At 35.3% G+C, this 21,076-nt stretch overlaps 9 protein-coding genes across 13 annotated transcripts; 3 read left to right on the top strand and 6 right to left on the bottom strand.

Annotated features, from left to right (window-relative positions):
- Positions 1 to 428: 428 nt before the first annotated feature.
- On the bottom strand, positions 429 to 3,440 carry LOC135795319 (uncharacterized protein F13E6.1). Of its 4 annotated transcripts, none has more exons than XM_065306958.1 (6): positions 2,599 to 3,440; positions 2,252 to 2,507; positions 2,033 to 2,092; positions 1,806 to 1,935; positions 1,668 to 1,711; positions 429 to 1,163 (listed from the first exon to the last, which is right to left on the bottom strand). In XM_065306958.1, the coding sequence occupies exons 1-5, from the start codon at positions 2,996 to 2,998 to the stop codon at positions 1,685 to 1,687; spliced, it is 873 nt and encodes a 290-aa protein (XP_065163030.1). In that variant the 5' UTR covers positions 2,999 to 3,440; the 3' UTR covers positions 429 to 1,163; positions 1,668 to 1,684. The 4 variants fall into 4 exon arrangements, with proteins under 4 accessions (XP_065163030.1, XP_065163029.1, XP_065163027.1 ...); XM_065306957.1 differs by having other exon boundaries at positions 1,675 to 1,711; positions 2,599 to 3,439; XM_065306955.1 differs by lacking the exon at positions 1,668 to 1,711 and having other exon boundaries at positions 2,599 to 3,415.
- Positions 3,441 to 4,266: 826 nt separating this feature from the next.
- On the top strand, positions 4,267 to 5,087 carry mRpS26 (mitochondrial ribosomal protein S26). The gene has a single exon (XM_065306960.1). It carries the CDS (start codon positions 4,372 to 4,374, stop codon positions 5,020 to 5,022), a length of 651 nt encoding a protein of 216 aa, XP_065163032.1. The 5' UTR covers positions 4,267 to 4,371; the 3' UTR covers positions 5,023 to 5,087.
- Position 5,088: 1 nt separating this feature from the next.
- On the bottom strand, positions 5,089 to 6,063 carry LOC135795322 (uncharacterized). Its single transcript, XM_065306962.1, has 2 exons — positions 5,615 to 6,063; positions 5,089 to 5,560 (listed from the first exon to the last, which is right to left on the bottom strand). The coding sequence occupies exons 1-2, from the start codon at positions 5,811 to 5,813 to the stop codon at positions 5,118 to 5,120; spliced, it is 642 nt and encodes a 213-aa protein (XP_065163034.1). The 5' UTR covers positions 5,814 to 6,063; the 3' UTR covers positions 5,089 to 5,117.
- A 121-nt stretch (positions 6,064 to 6,184) lies between these two features.
- LOC135795320 (ribonuclease H2 subunit B) lies at positions 6,185 to 8,534 on the bottom strand. The gene is made up of 4 exons (XM_065306959.1): positions 8,116 to 8,534; positions 7,800 to 8,030; positions 7,548 to 7,687; positions 6,185 to 7,463 (listed from the first exon to the last, which is right to left on the bottom strand). The coding sequence occupies exons 1-4, from the start codon at positions 8,198 to 8,200 to the stop codon at positions 6,978 to 6,980; spliced, it is 942 nt and encodes a 313-aa protein (XP_065163031.1). The 5' UTR covers positions 8,201 to 8,534; the 3' UTR covers positions 6,185 to 6,977.
- Positions 8,535 to 9,052: 518 nt separating this feature from the next.
- On the top strand, positions 9,053 to 10,816 carry LOC135795783 (protein lifeguard 4-like). Its single transcript, XM_065307565.1, has 5 exons — positions 9,053 to 9,214; positions 9,354 to 9,614; positions 9,710 to 9,815; positions 9,951 to 10,102; positions 10,161 to 10,816. The coding sequence occupies exons 2-5, from the start codon at positions 9,367 to 9,369 to the stop codon at positions 10,411 to 10,413; spliced, it is 759 nt and encodes a 252-aa protein (XP_065163637.1). The 5' UTR covers positions 9,053 to 9,214; positions 9,354 to 9,366; the 3' UTR covers positions 10,414 to 10,816.
- Positions 10,694 to 13,793, bottom strand: LOC135795782 (integrin beta-PS-like). Its single transcript, XM_065307564.1, has 8 exons — positions 13,563 to 13,793; positions 13,016 to 13,428; positions 12,718 to 12,962; positions 12,393 to 12,655; positions 11,872 to 12,340; positions 11,521 to 11,815; positions 11,198 to 11,454; positions 10,694 to 11,140 (listed from the first exon to the last, which is right to left on the bottom strand). Exons 1-8 carry the CDS (start codon positions 13,707 to 13,709, stop codon positions 10,899 to 10,901), a joined length of 2,331 nt encoding a protein of 776 aa, XP_065163636.1. The 5' UTR covers positions 13,710 to 13,793; the 3' UTR covers positions 10,694 to 10,898.
- Positions 13,794 to 14,276: 483 nt separating this feature from the next.
- AlaRS (alanine--tRNA ligase, cytoplasmic) lies at positions 14,277 to 17,777 on the top strand. Its single transcript, XM_065308890.1, has 4 exons — positions 14,277 to 14,437; positions 14,627 to 15,093; positions 15,150 to 15,649; positions 15,707 to 17,777. The coding sequence occupies exons 2-4, from the start codon at positions 14,632 to 14,634 to the stop codon at positions 17,643 to 17,645; spliced, it is 2,901 nt and encodes a 966-aa protein (XP_065164962.1). The 5' UTR covers positions 14,277 to 14,437; positions 14,627 to 14,631; the 3' UTR covers positions 17,646 to 17,777.
- LOC135796753 (mitochondrial ribosome-associated GTPase 2) lies at positions 17,766 to 19,265 on the bottom strand. The gene is given in 5 exon segments (XM_065308891.1): positions 17,766 to 18,153; positions 18,206 to 18,344; positions 18,398 to 18,598; positions 18,600 to 18,884; positions 18,941 to 19,265. Coding segments are annotated over 5 exon segments (1,083 nt in total). The 5' UTR covers positions 19,034 to 19,265; the 3' UTR covers positions 17,766 to 17,788.
- Positions 19,266 to 19,427: 162 nt separating this feature from the next.
- Positions 19,428 to 20,475, bottom strand: LOC135796754 (uncharacterized). 2 transcript variants are annotated; one of them, XM_065308894.1, is made up of 4 exons: positions 20,300 to 20,475; positions 20,165 to 20,243; positions 19,872 to 20,107; positions 19,428 to 19,814 (listed from the first exon to the last, which is right to left on the bottom strand). In XM_065308894.1, exons 2-4 carry the CDS (start codon positions 20,208 to 20,210, stop codon positions 19,461 to 19,463), a joined length of 636 nt encoding a protein of 211 aa, XP_065164966.1. In that variant the 5' UTR covers positions 20,211 to 20,243; positions 20,300 to 20,475; the 3' UTR covers positions 19,428 to 19,460. The 2 variants fall into 2 exon arrangements, with proteins under 2 accessions (XP_065164966.1, XP_065164964.1); XM_065308892.1 differs by having other exon boundaries at positions 19,872 to 20,243; positions 20,300 to 20,473.
- Positions 20,476 to 21,076: the final 601 nt, after the last annotated feature.

Genomic DNA, 21,076 nt, shown 5'->3' with positions numbered 1-21,076 from the left:
TTCATATTAGTACAACAGCTTGGAGCCTGCTGGTCACCAGCTCACCTTCAACGTCACAGGTAAAAATCATGATACTCGTCGAAAGCTCATAAATAACTGGCATGGATAATAAACCCTTTCAGAACTATTTATTTTACATCTTAGAGGCAGTCTTTGAAATATTCCCAATATTTTAAAAATGTAAGCCATAATTTAAAAATATGTACTGCTGAAGCAAATGTCCCTTTGAAGCGCGCTCTTAAGTAATATTTTTATTTAAATATATACCAATATTTGTCCGTTATAAAATTCAGTATTAAAAAACTATGCTGACATTTATGGAAAGTAATATTTATTGTTTTGTTAGCAATTCATTCATAACTATGACTATCGCATCATTTATCGTAAAATAATACTTCCGTTCCAACTGCTGTACGAAACAATACCTGTTCACATAGGATACATTTTATTCAGATTAATATTGGCTTTTAACAATAAAATGTATAAATATTTGTGTACGGTGGGTCGTAATAAACTTATGCACTAAATCATTTAATGTCATAATTCTTTTTTTTTTTTTGAAATTTTTAACAAAATCTAAATTACATATATGACTTACAACCTACTTAAAGATAATGCAAACCAAGACGGAATACTCTACAAAGGAACACTAAACAAATCGGTTACACTATGTAGTATCTATACTTAGCCCGCAATAACCAATTATTTGATAATTTTAGAACGTAATTTTGGATAAATAAGTACGAATAATGATAACAAACCAGACAAAAAATGTTGTAAGTATTTCCAAACACAATTCGAATAGAAAATAATTGAATTTCCAATTGATTGGGTTGTGATAGATGATTCCACCGGATGGTTAGTAGTAAGGCAATTTTACTTTTCAAATCACGCTTGCATCGTTTACACCGTTTATCCTCTATCTGTTAATAGATATTAGTAAAATATAGGTGCGAGAATATTCTTTTGCATCAGGTAAATCTGGCTGGTGTCGACTCCGATCTGACGAAACTGAGGATTGCAATCTTTCAAAACGGAGCCTTTGCTTAGGCGATAGGCTTGTCTTCTGGAATCGTTGGGCTGGTGGCTATGGAGCCAGAGCGTGACCTAATGTCGTTCAAACTCTGCTGAGAACCCGAACGTGATACGCTGCCAACTTTTGTCTAGAAATTTACATGCAAACATCAATTATTAGAATGATGGAATCTAAATATATTAGATCATAACACAAATACACACAATTATTAGAATTATCAGGTCGATGCATTCTCTTTTAATCACATAAAAGTGAAAAACTGCCTTGTCATAATAAAGTAGTTTTATGATATTATGCAAATATTAATCCAAAAATTTCTAAAAGATTCAGCACTCAATTTTGAAATAAAGTTAATTTTCCACAAACGGTTATGAAATTTGAATAACACAATAATATGGCATTTTAGTATTCAAATATTTTGTAAACTCAGCATTCCGATGCAATTTACTAAGTTCATTCTTTAACAGGTGACCCTGTTCTCCCATACTCGAGCATAACGAATTTGGTGTTTGCTCAGTCAAATTTACGTAACTTTAATAAATGCCAAAAACATTCGTTAAAATCAATTATGCATGTTAGTGAAACACATAGCTATGTTAATATCCCCTATTCAACCCATAATAAAACTCACTATTTACATTATACTAATTAATTCGTTGCGTTTGATAATCTCCTCTGCAATATGTAATGATACATAAATTAATAGTGCATCAAAAAAAGAAAAAAACTACTTTAAAATGTACGATAAACAAAATAACATAAAAAGTACCTTAACCGACTCCATGGCAGAAGCAGCTTTCTCCTCAAAGGACTTGAATGATTCCGAATGTCTCATTTGACCCAACTTGTTGGTCACGCCGGCGGTCAATCCCCCAATCAACGAGGTCGTCTTCTGATAACTGCAATTCACAGTAAATTACTTCTAGCGTTCCAGCACAACGTATTCCATACCATTTAAATATAGCAAAACAAAACACAAACATAAACGTTACTCACATTGGCGCATCAGTCACGGCCTTCGTAACTTGTCCAACTTTACATTCAACCGTTTGATAACTGAATATTAACATTGTAGAAGAAACCGAACCCAAAGAAAGAAAAAGAGAAAATTATAAAACAAATGCCACATGTAAGTCAAACATTATAAACCTATATCAGAATAATATGAACATCTAAATAATATGAACATCGAATGGCTTCGAAAGGAATACGTACACATTGCTGTCTTTGACATTCTTAATGCCTTGATTGATGTCCTCACTGACTTCCTTCCATACGGTGATGCCAAGATTGCGTTTCAGCTCGGCACTGCGCCGCACTTTAGCTGCAAGGACCGTTCGTAGCGTCGCAATTTCATCTTCAATTTGAGCAAGTTCCGCCTTCCATTCTTCCTGCTTCTTTAGTAATTCTTCTTCGGTCAGGTCACCATCAGCGTATGTCCTTGGATCACCTCCAGCAGCAAACGCATCTTCTACAATTACAAAACACCAATAAAATTAAATGACATACATGTTTACGTTTAAGTCTGAATTTAAGTGCTATTTGCATAGGAGATTTCTTACCATCACCTTTACTAATATCTAAATAACGGCGAAAATTACTCTCTTTCGGTAACTTGGCCAAATAGGGTTTCGTTAAGTCGCAATAAGTAACACGTACACTACGCTTAAAATCGTTTTTGAAAAAAGCGCGTATGATAGCATTGGCGCGCTTGACTTTAAAAAACTCGGCCTCGACATTGATGCTCTCGTCGTTGCCACTGAGAGATGTGAGACTATTAGCGTTTAGTTCGTCGAAGTCAAGTTGGCGCAGGTCGAAGATGTCCAACTCGTTGGGATCCAAATACTCGAAGTTGTCTAGCTCATCCAAACTCGGTGTTTCTGATGTGATCGCCGTCGGACTAATATATGGATCCTCGATATATTCGAGGCTCGGTGGGTCATCGTCATTTGTTTGATTCATTATTATTATTATCAGTATCACAGCACATATCACAAGGCGTACACAATCCAATCAGACGATCGATTTAGCTGACATTACAATCGATTTTATTCAAACATTGTGATTGGCTTATACGCACAAAACAAGCAGAAACAATAAAACAGCTGCTGGAGTTGTTCGGCAATTCATTTGTTCACACATGAAGCACACTAAAGTAGTCAGTAGTAGTCAGCTTGTGAGTTTAGGACGTTGAAAACGCGCGAATGCACGCTCGACGAACGCGTTGGTACTTTCTTTTAGCTTTCACCCTGTAGCCGCAACATGTAGCAAAAACAAAAAACTGAGACTATCAATCGCAGATTGCAATTGTTTCAACCGTTCTAGCGTAACTTGGAGCCGCGCACAGCTACGAACACGCTGGCGACGGCAAACTGCGCTCAAACTCGCTGCATGCCGCGGAATTGTCTTTTTTATTCGCGTTCAGCGTTTCTGCTTGCGTGTTGAGATTAAGTAACGGTAAATTTATGACCGGTTTAAGAGTTTCAACTAGCCACCGTCGCTCTGAGTAATCTAATAGGCCGACAAAAGAATGCCAATGAGCGGAAAGAGCTCAAAACATGTACAAAACGTACAATTTCCCATCATTTCCCGAAAACAATATAAATAATAAATTCGATCGATGACCGCATGGCTGAAGTGTTTAAAAATTAATTCCGATAAATTTCGTTGGCAATTCCTGTTTAGAAGATGGTTTTGATGTATTTAATTGCAACTGAATGTTAAATTTAAGCTCATGTCAGCAACTAAAATAATTATTTCATGCACCAACGCAGTTTCTGGCTGCAGCCACGCAGGAATTTTTCGTTTTTTTAGATAATGACCCGATAATATGCAACAGTGACGAATACTGGGTGGAATTGTGCAAGATAGTTACGTATAAATTAGGAAGTATAATAAAATAAACTTGCTTACCTGTAACCGGGCTGCTTGAATTATTCATTTTTTCTTCCGATATTAATAAATTGTGCAAGTTATCACCAATTAAGCAGTAAGATTCCAGGAACCTTAGCGCTAACAACACAGTCAGCTGTCAGCAGCGCTGTCAAATCGCCAGAACTGTCATTTTAAATCGATATACAAAGGTCATAAAGAAATTAAGCTAAGCGTCCACAATTCCAAAGCGTTCGCTGTATTTACAATCAATATCTTCATTAAAATTGTCTTAAATTAATGATAATATTCTATTAAATGTAGCTTATTATGTCAATGTTTTTATCTCATAAAGTTTCTTTCAATGATTCAAATAAATATTTTGACAGTCGATTTTTAGCAACATGCTAGTTTTTAGGTTATCTATGTTTAGGCTAGTCTAACATTATCTAAGAAACTCAAAAATGTTGCGCTTAGCACAAAATATTCCCAAAACTTTGCAAATTACCTCAGAACCACTCAGTAACTTGCAATCTGTACGATGGCGAAAACCACGATGGGTTCCTATTGCAAAAAGCAAAATTTTTCGCATTCCAGAACGTCCTGTTGTGCCAGAAATCGAAACCGAAGAAATGAAACGTTTAAACAACCATTACCGTACACAAATTAAAAGCATTCGCCGTTACTTAACGAAGCAATATGAACAAGCAACTATGCAAACTGTTGACCCAGAAGTGTTAAAGAAGGCATTTGAAGAGGACTTTGCAAAATGTAATGCACTCAATGATGAATGGAATGAAAACCAACAGAAAGTCAGAGAGGCAAGATATGCCAAGGATTTGGAGAGTGATATCAAAATCGCCGAGCAGCGACTCACTGAAAGAAAGAAAATCAACCAAGAGAAGTTTATGCAGGCTGAGGAGATTGTCAAGTCACAGAAAGCAATTGCACACACATTTATCACTAGGGATAATATTGATGCAGCTATTGAAAAGGCAATTAGCTCAGAAATTGATCATAACTTTGCTATTGATTTAGAAGGAAACAAAATCATAGGAAGACATACCAAACCAGAACCTTCAAAAGTAGATGAAAAAATTAGCATAAAACAATAAAATAGAATTAACTTATACCTCAACTATGTTTTAAAAGCATTTGTTAATAAAAATAATATAAGTAAGTCCGTTGAGTTATTTTTTATTAATTTTTATTAGTTGAATAATGATTCCAAAAACTCTGATCTATTTTCAGTGTCATCTTCCTTCTGTTCATCACTTCTTGGATTCTTTGCTTTTGTATTTGCACTCTGGAGTTCCTTATTAACAAATGGTTTCTTCTTTTTCCCCTTGTCCAGGTTAACAGTAAAGAAGTTAGTCTTCTTTTTAGCTAATTCAATTTCTGTTCTCAGTTTCTGTCTTCTTGCAGCTTTTTCATATGCCAATCTTTCATGCAAATGTGTCCATTTAAAGTTGGATAGGTATTTCATATTCCACATAACATCATAATGTTTCGATTTTTTCCGATTGCTAATCTGTGTGTTGTTTAATAATGTGGCGACTTTTTTTGCAACGGATTTGCGTTGAAACTCCACCCATCCCTCAGTAAACTTTTTAGCAATTTTTCGTTTTTTTGTCTTTTCTCCAGGCTTAGGTTCTAAAATTTTACAAATTATGGTAGTTCTAAAAAATAGGTTTAAGAAAAAATTACCTGTATCAGCTAGTTGTAAGTATACTCTTCCAACTTTACCAAAATCACTGAAAAATTCAGTGATTTGGGTAACATTCATGAAGGGTGGAATGGTAGACAAGTAAATAATTCCTTTTTTTGGTTGCTTTTTAATCTTGGAAATATTCATAATTTTATTTGTGGACGTACCAGGTTCATTATCTGTATTAACTTCATTCATTATTATAGAATGCTTTGATTAAACTGTTCCTTTAAAAATTTGTACCAAGAACTGATACCAACGAAATCGTCAAACTATGAGGTTATGATTGAAACATTAACATGCGCTTAGTGTACATCTAAAATAAGAAATACGTACAATCCTAATAAACACTACTTATGATAATTAGAAAAGTGATATGAAAATATTAAATTGGTAAATAATTATACAATGAAATTTTATAAATTTATATATAATGTTTTTTATTTCCACGTTGAGGTTTTTGTATTTAAATCTTCGAAATTCGCTCGCACACTGAAATATAAAATTGCTATCGTTTAAATTAGAATATCAAACGCACCTTCAAAAAATAATTCATATGAAGGTATTAGTTGCTTTTCATTTACCTTTTTATTATTAAGTATTCGAAGTTTGAACATAGGCATATCAAAGCTTTTTTGATTTCAAAGTTATCCTTGTACAAAAGTAAACAGCCATAAATAATATCAAAAATATGAATACAATAGAAAAACGCGTTTATAAACTTCTTCTAAAAGTTTTCACAGTAATAAAACAAAGAGGAACATGTAATGTCATGACAGTGCTTCAAAAACCATTGGAATAAAAAAAAAAACAGTCGCTTCGTTTACATAATAGGAATTATTGCGAGCGCAAGAGTAGACTTCAGTCTGCTAATCTTACAATGTCTTACAAGTCTTACAGTATTATATCCTATTAAGAGAAACACACACCATAGGAAAGCTCATGAAACACACGGAACATTTCGAATGATACAAGTAATGTACAAGTTTGTGGTGTTCCGCCATCACTCGTCTTGAACGTTCATTAGTGTAAAAATATTCGCCGCGGTGCTCTCATCAGCTTTTTCCGTTCCGAGAGTAGGTTTAAACATGAGATTCAATCAGTACTAAGTACAATGCCTAGCATTTCGTAATTTTTGAGTTGAGTATAAAACGTACAGAGCACAATAATCAAGTTGGAAGTTGTTTTACACGTTTCTAACATTACACTATCGAAATGCTATACTGTTTCACCGGTACCACCATTCCTTACCTGTTTAAATCGAACACATGAATAAAACTTACATTCATATAAAAAGTAATAATTAATAAAACGGAATGTTCATAAAATCTAGTGTTTGTGTTGTACTGGCGGCTGGGCGAATTACGCCTTTTTGAAAAACGAAGTTATGCTTTTACTACCACCAGCAGCTTTGGCTCTGGACTTTTCTTTGGCACTTGTATTCGTCGGCTTGGCCGGCTTTCCGTCAGGTTTGCTCAGGTCGAGCACATTGGACGAACCGATTTTGTTCTCCTCCTCTGTCTTCGCCTTCTTCGAATCTGGCTCGCCACCTGGCATGCTCTTTCTCTTTAAAGAGATTTGCGCTTCTTCAGGGAGGTTTAAATATTTGAAAAGTTTCTGACTCAGATCGTCCATTAAGTACTCGGAGACAATACCCGCAGCATAACGTAAGTACGCATCACTGTCTTGGGTTTCGTTCTTGCTGGATTTCACGAAAGTAGCTGACACAGCTCCTCCAGAAACATGAATATTTTTTTGTTTGAGAATATCTGCGACACGTTCAGTCTTCTTTTTTAGCCATAGCAATGTCTTTTCTTCATTGTATTTAAATGCATTTAATTCTTCACTCTGAAAAAATAACAAACAATGTTTAACAATTTGATGCAGGTATTACTATTTTAAATGCACTTATTACTATCATACAAAAAATACCTTTTTGTCAGCGATCAAATTGAGATATTTTAATCCACTAGATTTGAGCAATCTTTGTGTTTCTGGGAAGTCATCATCCATTAATAGTTGATCTAATGGCACTGCATGTGTTGTTGTGTGTTTTCTTAAATATGGTAATACTAAAATCAAAAAAAGAAAAAAGTTATTACATGACAACCAATAAATTACTAAAATCAATAATAAAAAATTAATATATTTATAAATAAGTAAGAAATTCAGATGAAACTTTACCTAAGAATATTGGATCAATTGGAGTAGACAAATGCATTTTCCCATCACTCTTTACATTATCATCGATAAACCATGATCTTTTACCCTCACTGAATGTGAGCACCTCTTGAACTGAATTATTTGCTGGTGAAAACAAAAATATTGCAGTATCTCCTGTGTTTGGATGTCGTAATGTAACAATATCTGGAGTTCCACTGCCAGTGTATTGCTCAGACAACTCAAGAGCTTCACCTAAAAAAACATTATAAAAATTGTATTAATATTATATATTAATTAATAGCAAATGCATGAAGGAAAAGCTCAAAAAGAAACTTACCCTTCAGCATAAACAACCAGTTGTTTGTGGGCTGCTGCACATTCGACTTGATGCACTTCTTCGGCGATGCTTTGACTCTCGGCATTTTCAAAGATTTTTGATCGTTCCTTCACTCAGAATACGCTTTCTATCTCACAGGTAAATATTTTGGCGGCTGATCTTTACTACGAAGCCATCGGTAGCCATAAAGTGGATTTGTAGTACACAAGACGCCCGGCTGCAGCGGTGTATGGGGAGACAGGGGGAGGTTGATTATTGCCATGAACCAATGAAAATGATTTCAAAACGCATGCTACCAATATGATAATAAATAACATAACCATATGAAATATTCCCAATGATTTCTTATTTGAACAGTCAGTCTACAATGTTCTAACTCTAAACCAAGTATTTAGTACGTTTTGATTATTTAGTATTAACACGTCAAGTTTCATTCATAAATATTGATCCATTATTAATTTGCAATTGAAAGTTTGCATGATAGCTTTAAACTCTAGTGATTTATAGTGAAATAGTTGGCTGTACTGTCAGTTACACTGAGCTGCAACGTTTACACAATTCGTTCTACACTTTAAAGTTATACGAGCAAAGTAAATAAACATAATTTAAATAAATATTACTAATAATTATTTAAAACTATTAATACCATGATTAAACTACTAATTTTAATTTTTGAATGAAGTAAAACATACTTCAATTTGAATATGACATTTTTAGACTTAATCTTTCTAATGTCTAGTTCACACAAAAAGTTATCCAATAGCATTTTTCAATTACATTTGAGAAATATTACAGTTAATAATAATAAAAACTCAAATTATAACAGGTATATATTTAAATTTACAAATTTTTTTTATTGTTAGCAAGCAATTTATAATTTTTGTCTGAAGTAAATGGTGTATACGCTCAACCCGCTCCACAAATACGTTCATATGACATTGACACACTTGACAACGTTGGTAAACACTATAGCAAACACCGTTAATGGCAAAACGTCACTGATAACATATATAAAATTAACAAAAATTCAAGTTTCCACGGGGGTCCGTGGCCGTGACAACTCATTACTTATGTACTAAATTGTACATAGATAACACTGGTACGGTTGTGTTACCTCTAATCAACTTGTTTTTGATACCATCACTAATACATGTGCATTAAGTGTCTATAAACATACTGTTATTGCACAATATATTTAAAGAAAGTAAAACAGCTTTTCTAAAATCCAGGGTACATAGTTTTAGCACAACAATGAATACATCAGCGACGGCGCCGTTGATCATCAACCAGGAGGATGTAGAACAGGGTGGAAAGGAATATGAGGATGGAATTGAGGATGACTTTGCATACAGAAATAATGTGTTGCAAGCAACTAAGGCTGTGAGATTGGGGTTTATTCGTAAAGTTTATGGTCTACTGAGCATCCAATTATTTATAACAGTAATTGTGGCTAGTGTCATGATGTTCACACCTCCAATTAAGGAATTCATTCATACCAAGTATGTCTTCATGTTAATTGGATGATTGCTAGAAATTGATTAAATGCTGTAAATGGCAAATGATGGCAATGTTGGTAAATGTTCAATTTTTTCAGTGATTGGTTAATGATGGTTGCAATGTTTGGAAGTCTTGCTCTATTATTTGCCCTTTTTGTGAAACGTCGGGAGTCCCCTACGAACTTGATCCTGTTGGCTGCATTTGTAAGTTTTAGGATAGTTCAAATTATGTGATATGACACAAAAACATTATTAATCAGTTAAAAGAAGATTATTTTTTATGAAAAACTGTCATGCTATGATAATGTTTAATTCTATTTTACTGATATTTCTTTCTAGACTGTGGTCCAAGCATATTCTGTTGGTGTAATCTGTACCTTCTATTCTCAAGCAATCGTTCTTGAAGCATTACTATTAACTTTGACTGTGTTAGCTGGTTTAACACTGTACACTTTCCAAACGAAACGTGACTTCTCGTCTATGCATTCAGCGTAAGTGCAAAAGTTGAAATATTTAAGTAGAAATTAATTGAATATATGTGAATTTCAGATTATTTGCTGGGCTCTGCATTTTAATCGTCGGCGGTTTTCTACAAATATTCATACAATCAAATGTATTCGAATTGCTTATTGGTTTGGGCGGTGCATTCCTTTTCAGCTTGTTTATCGTATTCGATACGCAAATGATGATGGAGACATTGTCGCCCGAAGAGTATATTCTTGCGACCATCAACCTGTATATGGACATAATCAACTTGTTCATTTACATTTTGCGTATCTTACAGGCTGTCAACAGGCAGTAAATGATTTATTCTTGTCATGTCTGATGTGTAACTGTGAACCTTATACACTTTTAATTGTTATTGATGTGCATTTATATATTTTATTCTGATTTTTACCCTCTAGTATTAAATTAGTAAATATTTCTATACAGAAAAGTCTATGGCATATAGTACTATTCGTTTTATTTATGTTACTACTTGTCATTATAATTAATGGTGTTTTATAGGAGTTTGAATTATCCTATTATTATTAAAAGTCGTAAAAAATCAACTGATAACTTAGTTAAGTAAAATAGAAAGGTATTTAATAATTGTGTATTATATTGAACGGGCTTTGAATTGTAATAATTTGTTACCAAAGAAAATACATCTAACTGTTCAATTATTGATAAGTCCTATTAAAATAAATAAAATTCAAAAATGACTGATCATACTACTCTCATAAGAAAATACTTATAAAATGGTTAAAAGTTTCTTGTAGATATTTATACGTGTGATTTAGTTGATTATGATTGTTGAGTTTTTCTCTTATATATTGAACTCTGGCGCTTGCCATATGTGGGGTTTTGAAATGTGGTGATGGCTGATTTGAACAAAGGGTTGTCGCCCGACTCCCATCGAGCGCGGTTTCGGCTTTCCTCAAATTTGGCATATTCGATTTTATCTTTGTAATTCATCCAAAGCTTCCACGCAATCAGCGCTATAATTCCAATGGCCAGAATGCCAACAATAATTCCAATAATCAAACCTGCAAGTATTCATATTTATGAATATGGAATTATTCATACATCGATTAGGTTTTTACCAGCAAGATTGATTGGCTCAGAGCATTGTAGATCTTTCAACGTCGATGCGATAATTTTATCATTTTCGTATATGTAGGTAAATAGTAACTTGCAGTTTTCTTCAATATACCTACAAATCTTCGAATCGTCAACTTCCTCGTCGTCGATTGAATCAACAATGTTGATTGTGTACTGTGTGCATTTGATGTCACAGTCATCTTTGTATTTGCCTTTGTTGTGTACTTTGCATTCCACACAAGGCTTTAATTCGTCACATCTGTACAAATAAAAACGAAAAACAGCAATTAACAGCAATAGGCAGACATTTGACATTTTAACGTACTTTCCACCATAACAGGTCGTGCATTCTTCGCAGTACTGCCCAAAGTAATGCTTCTCACATATACATTTACCACATTTACATGTCCCGTGATTGTTGCACACGTTACCATCGTAGGTGCAAGTTGAAAAATCGTTTCGACATTCGCACGCGTCTCCACTCCAATCGGGATTGCACTTGCATTGGCTACATATGCACTCGCCATTGTTGTTACATATATTTGTGCCTGATTTCGGGCAGGAGAAGTTATCACATTCGCAATACTTACCAGAAATTATTCCACGTTGATCCCGATCACCTTAAAACATTACTTTTAAAATATATCTTATTGCAATATATTCCGATGGTAATTACAATTACAAACGTTGCAACGACAAGAACCACGCCCCGAACAAATTTCGGTATTATTGCCCTCTTTGCATTCGTCGAATTTTTCAAAATCTTCATTCAAAGATTTGTCGCACTCGCACTCTTTGCCATTGAACCCACTGGCACACTCGCAAACGCCACAATGAAGATTGCCATGATTGTTACAGCTAGGCGAGTTTATAACATCCGGTCCGCAGTTTTCGCACTTGCATGTTGCCGATAAACGGATTTCAAGCGTGGAGTCTTGGGTGCTCGGTTTGATACGAATAATTTCTTCACCATCGAAACATTTGGTCGGTTTTATTTTCACTTGAAAATCTAGCACTTGACCGGCAGTCACGTTGTAACACTCGATAGTTTTAGCAAATTGCTGGTCACTTTTGCAATTGGACGCAAATGTTACATGAACATTTTGAGATTGCGGCGATGTAAATTTGACTGATGTTGAAATATTCTATAATATACATTAATAAATTTAAAAGAAAATAAGATTTTTATCAGCGTACCCTATAAAAATTTTGAATTTCGTTGATAATTGCATTCGAATCCAAACCTACTGCTTTTGAATTATCAATGACTTTCTCCAGACTTTTGTAAAGTTTCTCAACTTTTTTTACTGTAAAAAGCACATGAACGTTGTGTTCTTTGGCAACATGGTTTATATGCGAAATCGAAGGATAATCATACTTTAACGCATGTGTGTACTCGTTGTTTTTCATGTGACACATTCCATCATTTGGAATAACTATACCGGCCAACTTTCCATCCCCTGAAACGTATTATTTTATTTAAAAGCCATTATATACATAACATCAAAATTGTATAACTTACCTGCAACATGGAATGCAGCATCGGTTGTGAACACAATAATACGTGTAGAGCTGTTCCTCCAGCCAATCTCTTCGTGACAAACTATTGCTTGCATAAGTGCGTCAAAACCACCCTCGGGCACATCAAGATTACCCGATATCTTTGCTTTTTCTACTTCGTTTGAAAATGTTTTACCATTGTCAGTTAAAGATAGATGGTTTTTGAAACTATATGCTTTTGCGCATTCTTCACAAGGATGCTCAATTCTAAAAAAGATTTATTATTATTAATCTTCCAATTTAATTAAATTGGACTTTACTTGTCCTTTTTTTTGCTAATAAATGGTGCGTCGGTTTTATCAACAAAACTCCCAAATCCAATTTTGAAATCTCGTGTGATACTTTGCATTGTTTCTACTAAAACGGTGCCAATTCGAGCCAAGTTATTTTTGCTTTCTTTAAGCGAGGCAGACAGATCCATTAAATAATATAAATCGACTGGAAAATCTGTGGACTGTCCGTACTTAAAATTGATGGTATGTTCTTCATCCTTCCGTAGCTTTAATGACATGCTTTGTGGTTTAATTTGTACGATATTGTTATTCTTCATGGAAGTTTGAATGTCTTGATTTTTATTTGGATCGATAGTTTCTGTCGGTGCAGGATTGATTATATCATTTAGGTCGCATTTGTTCCCTATTATTGTTTTGTTAAAACAATGTATTCCTAAATTCTAAAAATAGACGTGTCTCAAGTAGTAAAATAAGACCTAATTAACTTGTTATAGACTACACTCAAAAACGTAGGCATTAACTTAACTGACAAACAATTGATAACTATAATTTTAGAATTTGTAATGCAACTTACTGAATCTTCTTTTACGCACCAAGCACACTCAATTGATTTTAAACACTCATCGCACGTTTGTTTATTATCGCAGAAATCTGCTTTACATATTGAAACTATAAGAGCAAAAGCCGACAAGATCTTAATGGCATTTGCAAAATGCGCCATGCTGACTGTGATCGTTCTTCGACGCGTATTCTGAGTGAATTAAAAGTATAAAGTTATCATATCGTTACCACTCTGGAGGATGTATGACACACTCAATGATAAATAAACCCAAGCTCACCGCAAAAACTCGCGATAACACATTTTGGAAAATTCAATATTTACTTAAGTAAGTAATCAAAATTGCCTATTGGTTGGTGCCATATACTTCGTAGAAACTGTCAACTTTTTCGAAAGATTATTTGTAATTAGAATTTGATAAGCCACCAATAGGAAAGTAATTTTTTATATAAGACATGACAAGATAATTCATATTTATTTTTTGTAATTGTTTTTATTTTTGCAAACATTTGATGAGTTTTTAGTTAAATTCTTATTTTAAAGACTACCATACAATGCAATTTTTGCCCTAAATGATGTAAATGAAAGCAAAACAAACGAAACAAAATCAAAAATAATGCTTTACTTTAATTATTAACGCAGACAATTACTTGAAGTACATAATATCTACTTGAAATAATTTTTATACTGTATATAAAGTTGCCTATATCTAACTGAATCCTACTTGATTTGGATTTGGTTAGCTCGACACATCGTGAATCGTGCCGAAACTCTTTTCTCTTACCGACCTTTTGCGCTCACGCGTGGCACGTGTTTGATACACATTGCGACATTGCACAATCCAAACAAAAATTGAGTCATCTTCGAACGTCAGGTTAAAGTTCAAGCCGGTAAGTACTCTCTCACATATAAAAAATTAACTTCAAAGTTGTCTTAAGAGAAATTAAATAGTTACTTGTTATGATTTCTTAGATATATGGCCAATAAAGATTTAGTTTATCTATATGTCAGTTACCATATGTTGTCATCAGGAGCAAACTTTCTTTTATAAATTGTTTCATCCCAACTTGTTGTTCCAGCTAAAATGAATTCTCAAATGTCTGCAAAGGAGATCCGAGATGCATTTATCAATTTCTTCAAAGATAAACAACATACTTATGTACATTCTTCATCAACTATTCCACTGGATGATCCTACATTGCTATTTGCCAATGCTGGCATGAATCAATACAAACCCATTTTTCTGGGAACTGTTGATCCAAACAGTGATATGGCTAAATGGACTCGTGCAGTGAACACACAGAAATGCATTAGAGCTGGTGGCAAGCATAATGATCTGGATGATGTAGGCAAGGATGTATATCACCATACATTTTTTGAGATGTTGGGAAATTGGTCATTTGGTGATTACTTCAAGAAGGAGATTTGTAAATGGGCTTGGGAAATGTTGACTGAAGTTTTTAAACTTCCTAAAGACCGTTTGTATGTTACTTATTTTGGTGGTGATGAAAAATCTGGATTGAAACCTGATGAGGAATGCAAACAGGTATTTTTTCATATATATATTTTTTTATAAATAATTGTATATCAAAATGATTTCAGATTTGGTTGGATTTGGGTATCATTCCATCTCACATCATACCTGGCAATATGAAAGACAATTTCTGGGAGATGGGAGAAACTGGTCCTTGTGGTCCATGCTCAGAATTGCATTTTGATAGAATTGGTGGGAGAGATGTGCCACACTTGGTTAACATGGATGATCCAGATGTGCTGGAAATTTGGAATTTGGTTTTTATCCAATTCAATAGAGAATCTGATGGTAGCTTGAATTTGTTGCCTAAGAAGCACATTGATTGTGGTTTGGGTCTAGAGCGACTGGTGTCTGTAATTCAAGAGAAACGTTCTAATTACGACACCGATTTGTTCCGTCCATTGTTCGACGCTATTCAGAAGGGTACCAACGCTCCAGCTTATCAGGGACGCGTTGGGGATGCGGATGCCGATGGTATTGACATGGCTTATCGAGTTCTGGCTGATCATGCTAGAACTTTAACCATTGCACTTAGCGATGGTGGGAATCCCGATAACACTGGAAGAGGGTAATAGTTGGTATAACGTTTTTAATAATATCAGCAACGTTTTTTTTTTTCGTATAGATATGTCCTACGTCGTATTCTCCGTCGTGCTGTTCGTTATGCGACTGAAAAACTTAACGCAAAGCCAGGATTTTTTTCAACACTTGTTCACACTGTGGTAGAAATCCTTGGTGAAACATTCCCTGAAGTCCGCAAGGATCCCCAGTCCATCATCGATACAATTAACGAAGAAGAGGAGCAGTTCTTGAAAACCCTTTCGCGTGGTCGTAATTTGCTCAACAGGACCATTGGCAAGCTGGGTGATAACAAAACACTTCCGGGTGATGTCGCTTGGCGACTCTACGACACCTATGGTTTTCCTGTTGATCTTACTCAATTAATGGCTGAGGAAAAGGGCCTCACCGTTGATATGCCTTCGTATGAGGAATCTAAGAAAGAAGCGCAATTGGCATCCCAAGGTAAAGGAACCGGTGTGGAAGACACTGTCAACTTGGACGTGCATGCTATTACTGAATTGCAGAATAAAGGCGTGCCGGCTACAGATGACTCGCCTAAGTATAAATATATGGCTGAACAGGATGTCAATGCTGAATACAATTTCGAAAACTGCGAAGGCAGTGTTATTGGTCTGAGGTACAATAAGCAGTTTGTTCAGGAAGTCACCACTGGAATGGAATGTGGCGTTTTGTTGGATAAAACAGCCTTTTACGCGGAACAAGGTGGTCAAATATTTGATACTGGTTTCATGGTTAAAGTGGGCGATGATACGGTTGAGTTTTCTGTGAAGAACGTTCAGGTTCGTGGAGGATATGTTGTTCATATCGGTAACATCGAGGGAACACTTAAAGTAGGCGATAAAGTTGCATTACATGTGGATGACTCTCGCCGTAGACTAGTTATGAACAATCATACTGGGACGCACATCTTGAATTACGCGCTACGTAAAGTTTTGGGCACCGAAGCAGACCAAAGGGGATCTCTGGTAGCCCCCGACCGTCTTCGGTTTGATTTTACCAACAAAGGAGCTCTGTCTGCCGAGCAGGTCAAAAACATCGAGCTGAGCTCAAACGATTTAATCGGTAAAAACCACGAGGTGTTCGCTAAAGAATCAAGCCTGGTGGTAGCAAAAACAATCAAAGGTTTGCGCGCTGTCTTTGAAGAAACCTACCCTGATCCGGTCAGAATTGTCTCGGTTGGTGTTCCTGTTGAAAAACTTGAAGCTGATCCTTCAGGGCCGGCTGGAGCTAATACATCAATTGAATTTTGTGGTGGTACGCACTTAAAATTCGCTGGCCACATCGGTGATTTTGTCATCTCTAGCGAGGAAGCGATCGCCAAGGGCATCCGGCGTATTGTTGCCCTAACCGGCCCGGAAGCTGCCAAAGCTTTGAAACGTTATGAAGTTTTGGACAACGATTTAAAGAACATTAAAAACGCAATCAAAGCCGATTCTGCTGGTGCTAAACATAAAGAGTTAGTGAAGTCAATCGTAGGCTTGACTGAAGAAGTCTCCCATGCCACGATCTCTTACTGGCGCAAAGACGAACTCCGCAACGAGTTGAAGAACATGAAGAAGACCTTAGACGATAAAGAACGCGCCGACAAAGCTGCAATTGCTAATAAGGTCGTAGAGGAGATCAAGAATTTGGTTACCGAGAAACCCAACCAGCCTATTTTGGTTAAGCAATTAAACGCCTTCTCTAACACCAAGGCGCTGGATTCTGCTCTCAAACAAGTAAAGACGCTCAGTCCTGAAACAGCTGCGATGTTCGTCAGTGTCGATCCAGACACTAATAAAATTTTCTGTCTCACGTCCGTTCCCAAACCAGCGCAAGAGAAAGGATTGAAAGCAAACGAATGGGTGATGTCAGTCGCACCGACGATGGGTGGCAAGGGTGGTGGTAAGCCTGACGCCGCTCAGGCTTCTGGTAGTAATGCTGGTAGCGTTTCTGAGGTTCTGGCATTGGCAGAGAAGTTCGCGCAAAGCAAACTCAACTGAACCAGCTGCATTTTAACTTGACATGTAAGTGCTGGTTGATACTTGTTACTTTTACAAGTACGTATCATATTTATATACATTTACCAGAAACAATTTCTAAAATTTCGAAAAGATAAAAAATTTAAAAATCTACGCTCGTGTACTTATTTTGAATATTTTTCATTATCATACATTTGTCTCAGTCGTTGCAATAATAATCCAACATTAGTTCCCACTTTTGCGCTAATTGGTATCACTTCCAATGCCGTATTTTCTTTAAGTTCATGATAATTATCCTCGGCACCAGGCAGATCAATTTTATTCGCTACAATAAGTTGTGGTCGCTGGATAAGATCAGAACTAAACGATTTCAGTTCATATTGAAGAGTTGCTAGCTGTTCTAATGGTTGCGGCGTAGAAATGTCTATTATAAATAGCAGTCCAGAGCATCGTTCAGCATGCTTAAGAAATTGTATACCCAAACCTTTATTTTTGTGCGAATCAGGTATTAGCCCCGGTAAATCAGCAACTATAAAATATGACATTATTTTCAAAGCCTTTAACTTGGTGATTTTGCTTACCAGCCAATTGTTCATAATCTTCATATTGCACTACTCCAATGTGAGGCTTCAATGTGGTGAATGGGTATGGTGCAATCTTGGGTTTCGCACGTGAAATTGCACGAAGTAATGTGCTTTTTCCAGCATTTGGAAAACCAATCTATTGATCAATAAAACAATTATGAATCTGATAATTACAGTATGCACACTTACCAATCCCATATGGGCCATACTTCTTAATTCCAGAGTATATTCCATAATTTCTCCCTGTGCACCATACTCACAGATCTCAGGAGACTGTTCAGTGTCAGTGGTAAAGAAGTGATTACCTTTACCACCTGCACCACCTCTTGCAGCAACAAACATGACCTCCTCTTTATCCAAATCTCCAATAATAGTGCCATCTTTGTTTTTTGATTATGGTCCCAACTGGCACATTAACAATCAAGTGATCTGCACACTCTCCATCACAATCTTTGTTGGAACCTTTCACACCATCAGTACCTTTGATCACAGTGTTCACATGATTGAGGTCCTTTATGCTATGGGTTGCTTTAAGAATTACATGACCACCATTGCCACCATTACCTCCATCAGGACCAGCTTTATCATTGCTCCATAAATGAAGAAATGAGATGCAACCATTACCACCAGAACCACCTTGGGTTTTTATTCGTTTAAAATCTATAAATCTTTGCACCTAAAAAGTTACAAAGATGCATGTTTTAGTTATCTACAGAAGTATTAATTATATACCTGTTCCTTTTGTGATCTTGATTTCCTACTTCTTAGTGCCTGGGCTACTCGTTGGCAATACAATCGTTTCGAACAATTTAGCATTGTGTTCATATTTTTGATTGCACTCACAGAAGAATTAAGTTATTTATTTAAAATTTGCAGGTTATATATACACCTGAGATTAGAGACTACCGTTGCCATATGTACAGTAAAATTGTAGAATATTCATAAACTGAAAATTTTCTCACCACTTCTTTAAAGTAATTCTAGCGGGACGTAAAAAAAAAGTCAAGTCAAACCTGATGTAGATAGCTATTTTGACCATTAGAAGTCCCTTTCAGCCCTCTCATAAAACTAATGTTATCAAGAATTTTTTACACAAACTTTTATACTTTGTAAAGCAGTAATATTTTATGTCTGAAGGAATAAGAGTAAACTTAATGCTTTTTTTGGTGCAGAAGATTTTAGCTTTCTAGGTTGAGCAAAATTAGATATATTCTTGGAATATTAATCAAAGTATATATTTGATTATAAACTGCTAGTACATAAATTCTTCCTTGATCTCTACATTTTCTAGGCATGACAAAGTATTACTGGTGGGAATCCGAATATTTGAAGGCCCTGGTTCTTGTGATGGTGTTGTATCAACTTGGTAGTTTGGGGTTTGCATACCTCCACTTGCAAAACCCATAAAACAAGCAGGTTCTTGAGTAATACTTAATTTGCGAGGTATCAATGGCGGCATAACAACACCATTAACCGTTATCTGGGGAAAACGTATTTTTCTTTTAACTTTTTTGTGCTTGGCTATACATTTATTTTTTTTGTAACCTCCTTTTTCAGCTTTACATGATTGCAATGTCGTTTGACCCACACCATCATTTCTATTATTCTGAAAATTAATTTTAAAATAATTAGTTAAATAATGATTATTATAAATATAAGTCACCTGAAATTGTCCAGTATTGCTTGATATAAAATTATTTCTAATTTCTTGAGGTGTCTTTGGAACCATAACATGGCCATTAATGATAACTTGTGGCAAGTCAATGGAACTTCGGAATTTTCTGCTTTTATCTCCATGTTCTGTTTCATTTTCATAGCCATAACTTATTGTAGATTCTTCATAGCAGTCAGAACCATGTTCTGGTTCAGATTTTATATGAACATCAGCATACTCAGATCCTGAAAGGTCATCCGTAAAACCAAGATCACTATTTGGTGGGCTTTCACAAGATTCACCATCTGTGATAACCTTCACTTCTAGGCTTGACAAATAACCTGCCATTAAAAACACTTCAGTCAGTATATTTTAATGGCGCTAAAAACAGAAAAAATTCATAAATTACTTGGTATATACATTAGCATACTACATACCTATATCTTACAATTCTTCTATGCATAGCAAACTCCAGGCTATAACCCATAACTATGATTAAAATCCGAAGTACCTATCACCGGGCAAAATCCTTTTATGTGGAGCATTTAACCGTACCTATATTTCCCTAGATGACGGATGAAAATAACCTTAAAAAGCTGTCCAGTCCAAACTTGTAAACACAAAGCCATGGTTGACGTGCGCGAAATTTCAAATAACACCGGTCAACAAAAAAATATTTTCTGGCCATGGGTTTTACTTAATTAATTCTGATTATCAAATATATATAAAAAAGTGTGATTACGAATCGAAAATATTTGCTTTGTACGAAGTTGTAGCGGTTTTAACTGAAAGCATGATGGGGGACTATATTTGAGGGTTAATAAGAGAAACTTCTACTGAACATAACAGGAAAAGTAAAGCTGTTCATTTTTAAATATGTTGATTCTGTTTTAAAACTTCTATTATAAGAATAGATCATAAATGAGCGTTCGGTACCTTCTAATAAATCATCTCTATGTCAATTTTTATGTATGTTCTTTGATTTGAGTTTTTCCATTTTGTACACATAAAAGCAAATTCAGAACGTTGTTTTGTTCTTATTCTTATTTCTAAGTATTAAAGTAATAAAAATAAGGTATGTACCCCGTGCGCAAAAATGCTGTAGACTGGTGTAATCATATACATTATGTGCCAGATCATTTATGTTATGATGAAAATGGTCTGCTATCACGACACTGTAAAGCAGTGAAGCCTTCTTCAAGTTATTGAAATTA

Source organism: Atheta coriaria, unplaced genomic scaffold (genome assembly GCF_025399875.1).
Source record: "Atheta coriaria isolate IRGN ID8LTWV9N9 unplaced genomic scaffold, Caltech_Dcor_3.1 hic_scaffold_7_pilon, whole genome shotgun sequence".
Taxonomy (NCBI): domain Eukaryota; kingdom Metazoa; phylum Arthropoda; class Insecta; order Coleoptera; family Staphylinidae; genus Dalotia; species Dalotia coriaria.
This window is presented reverse-complemented; position numbering and strand designations above follow the sequence as displayed.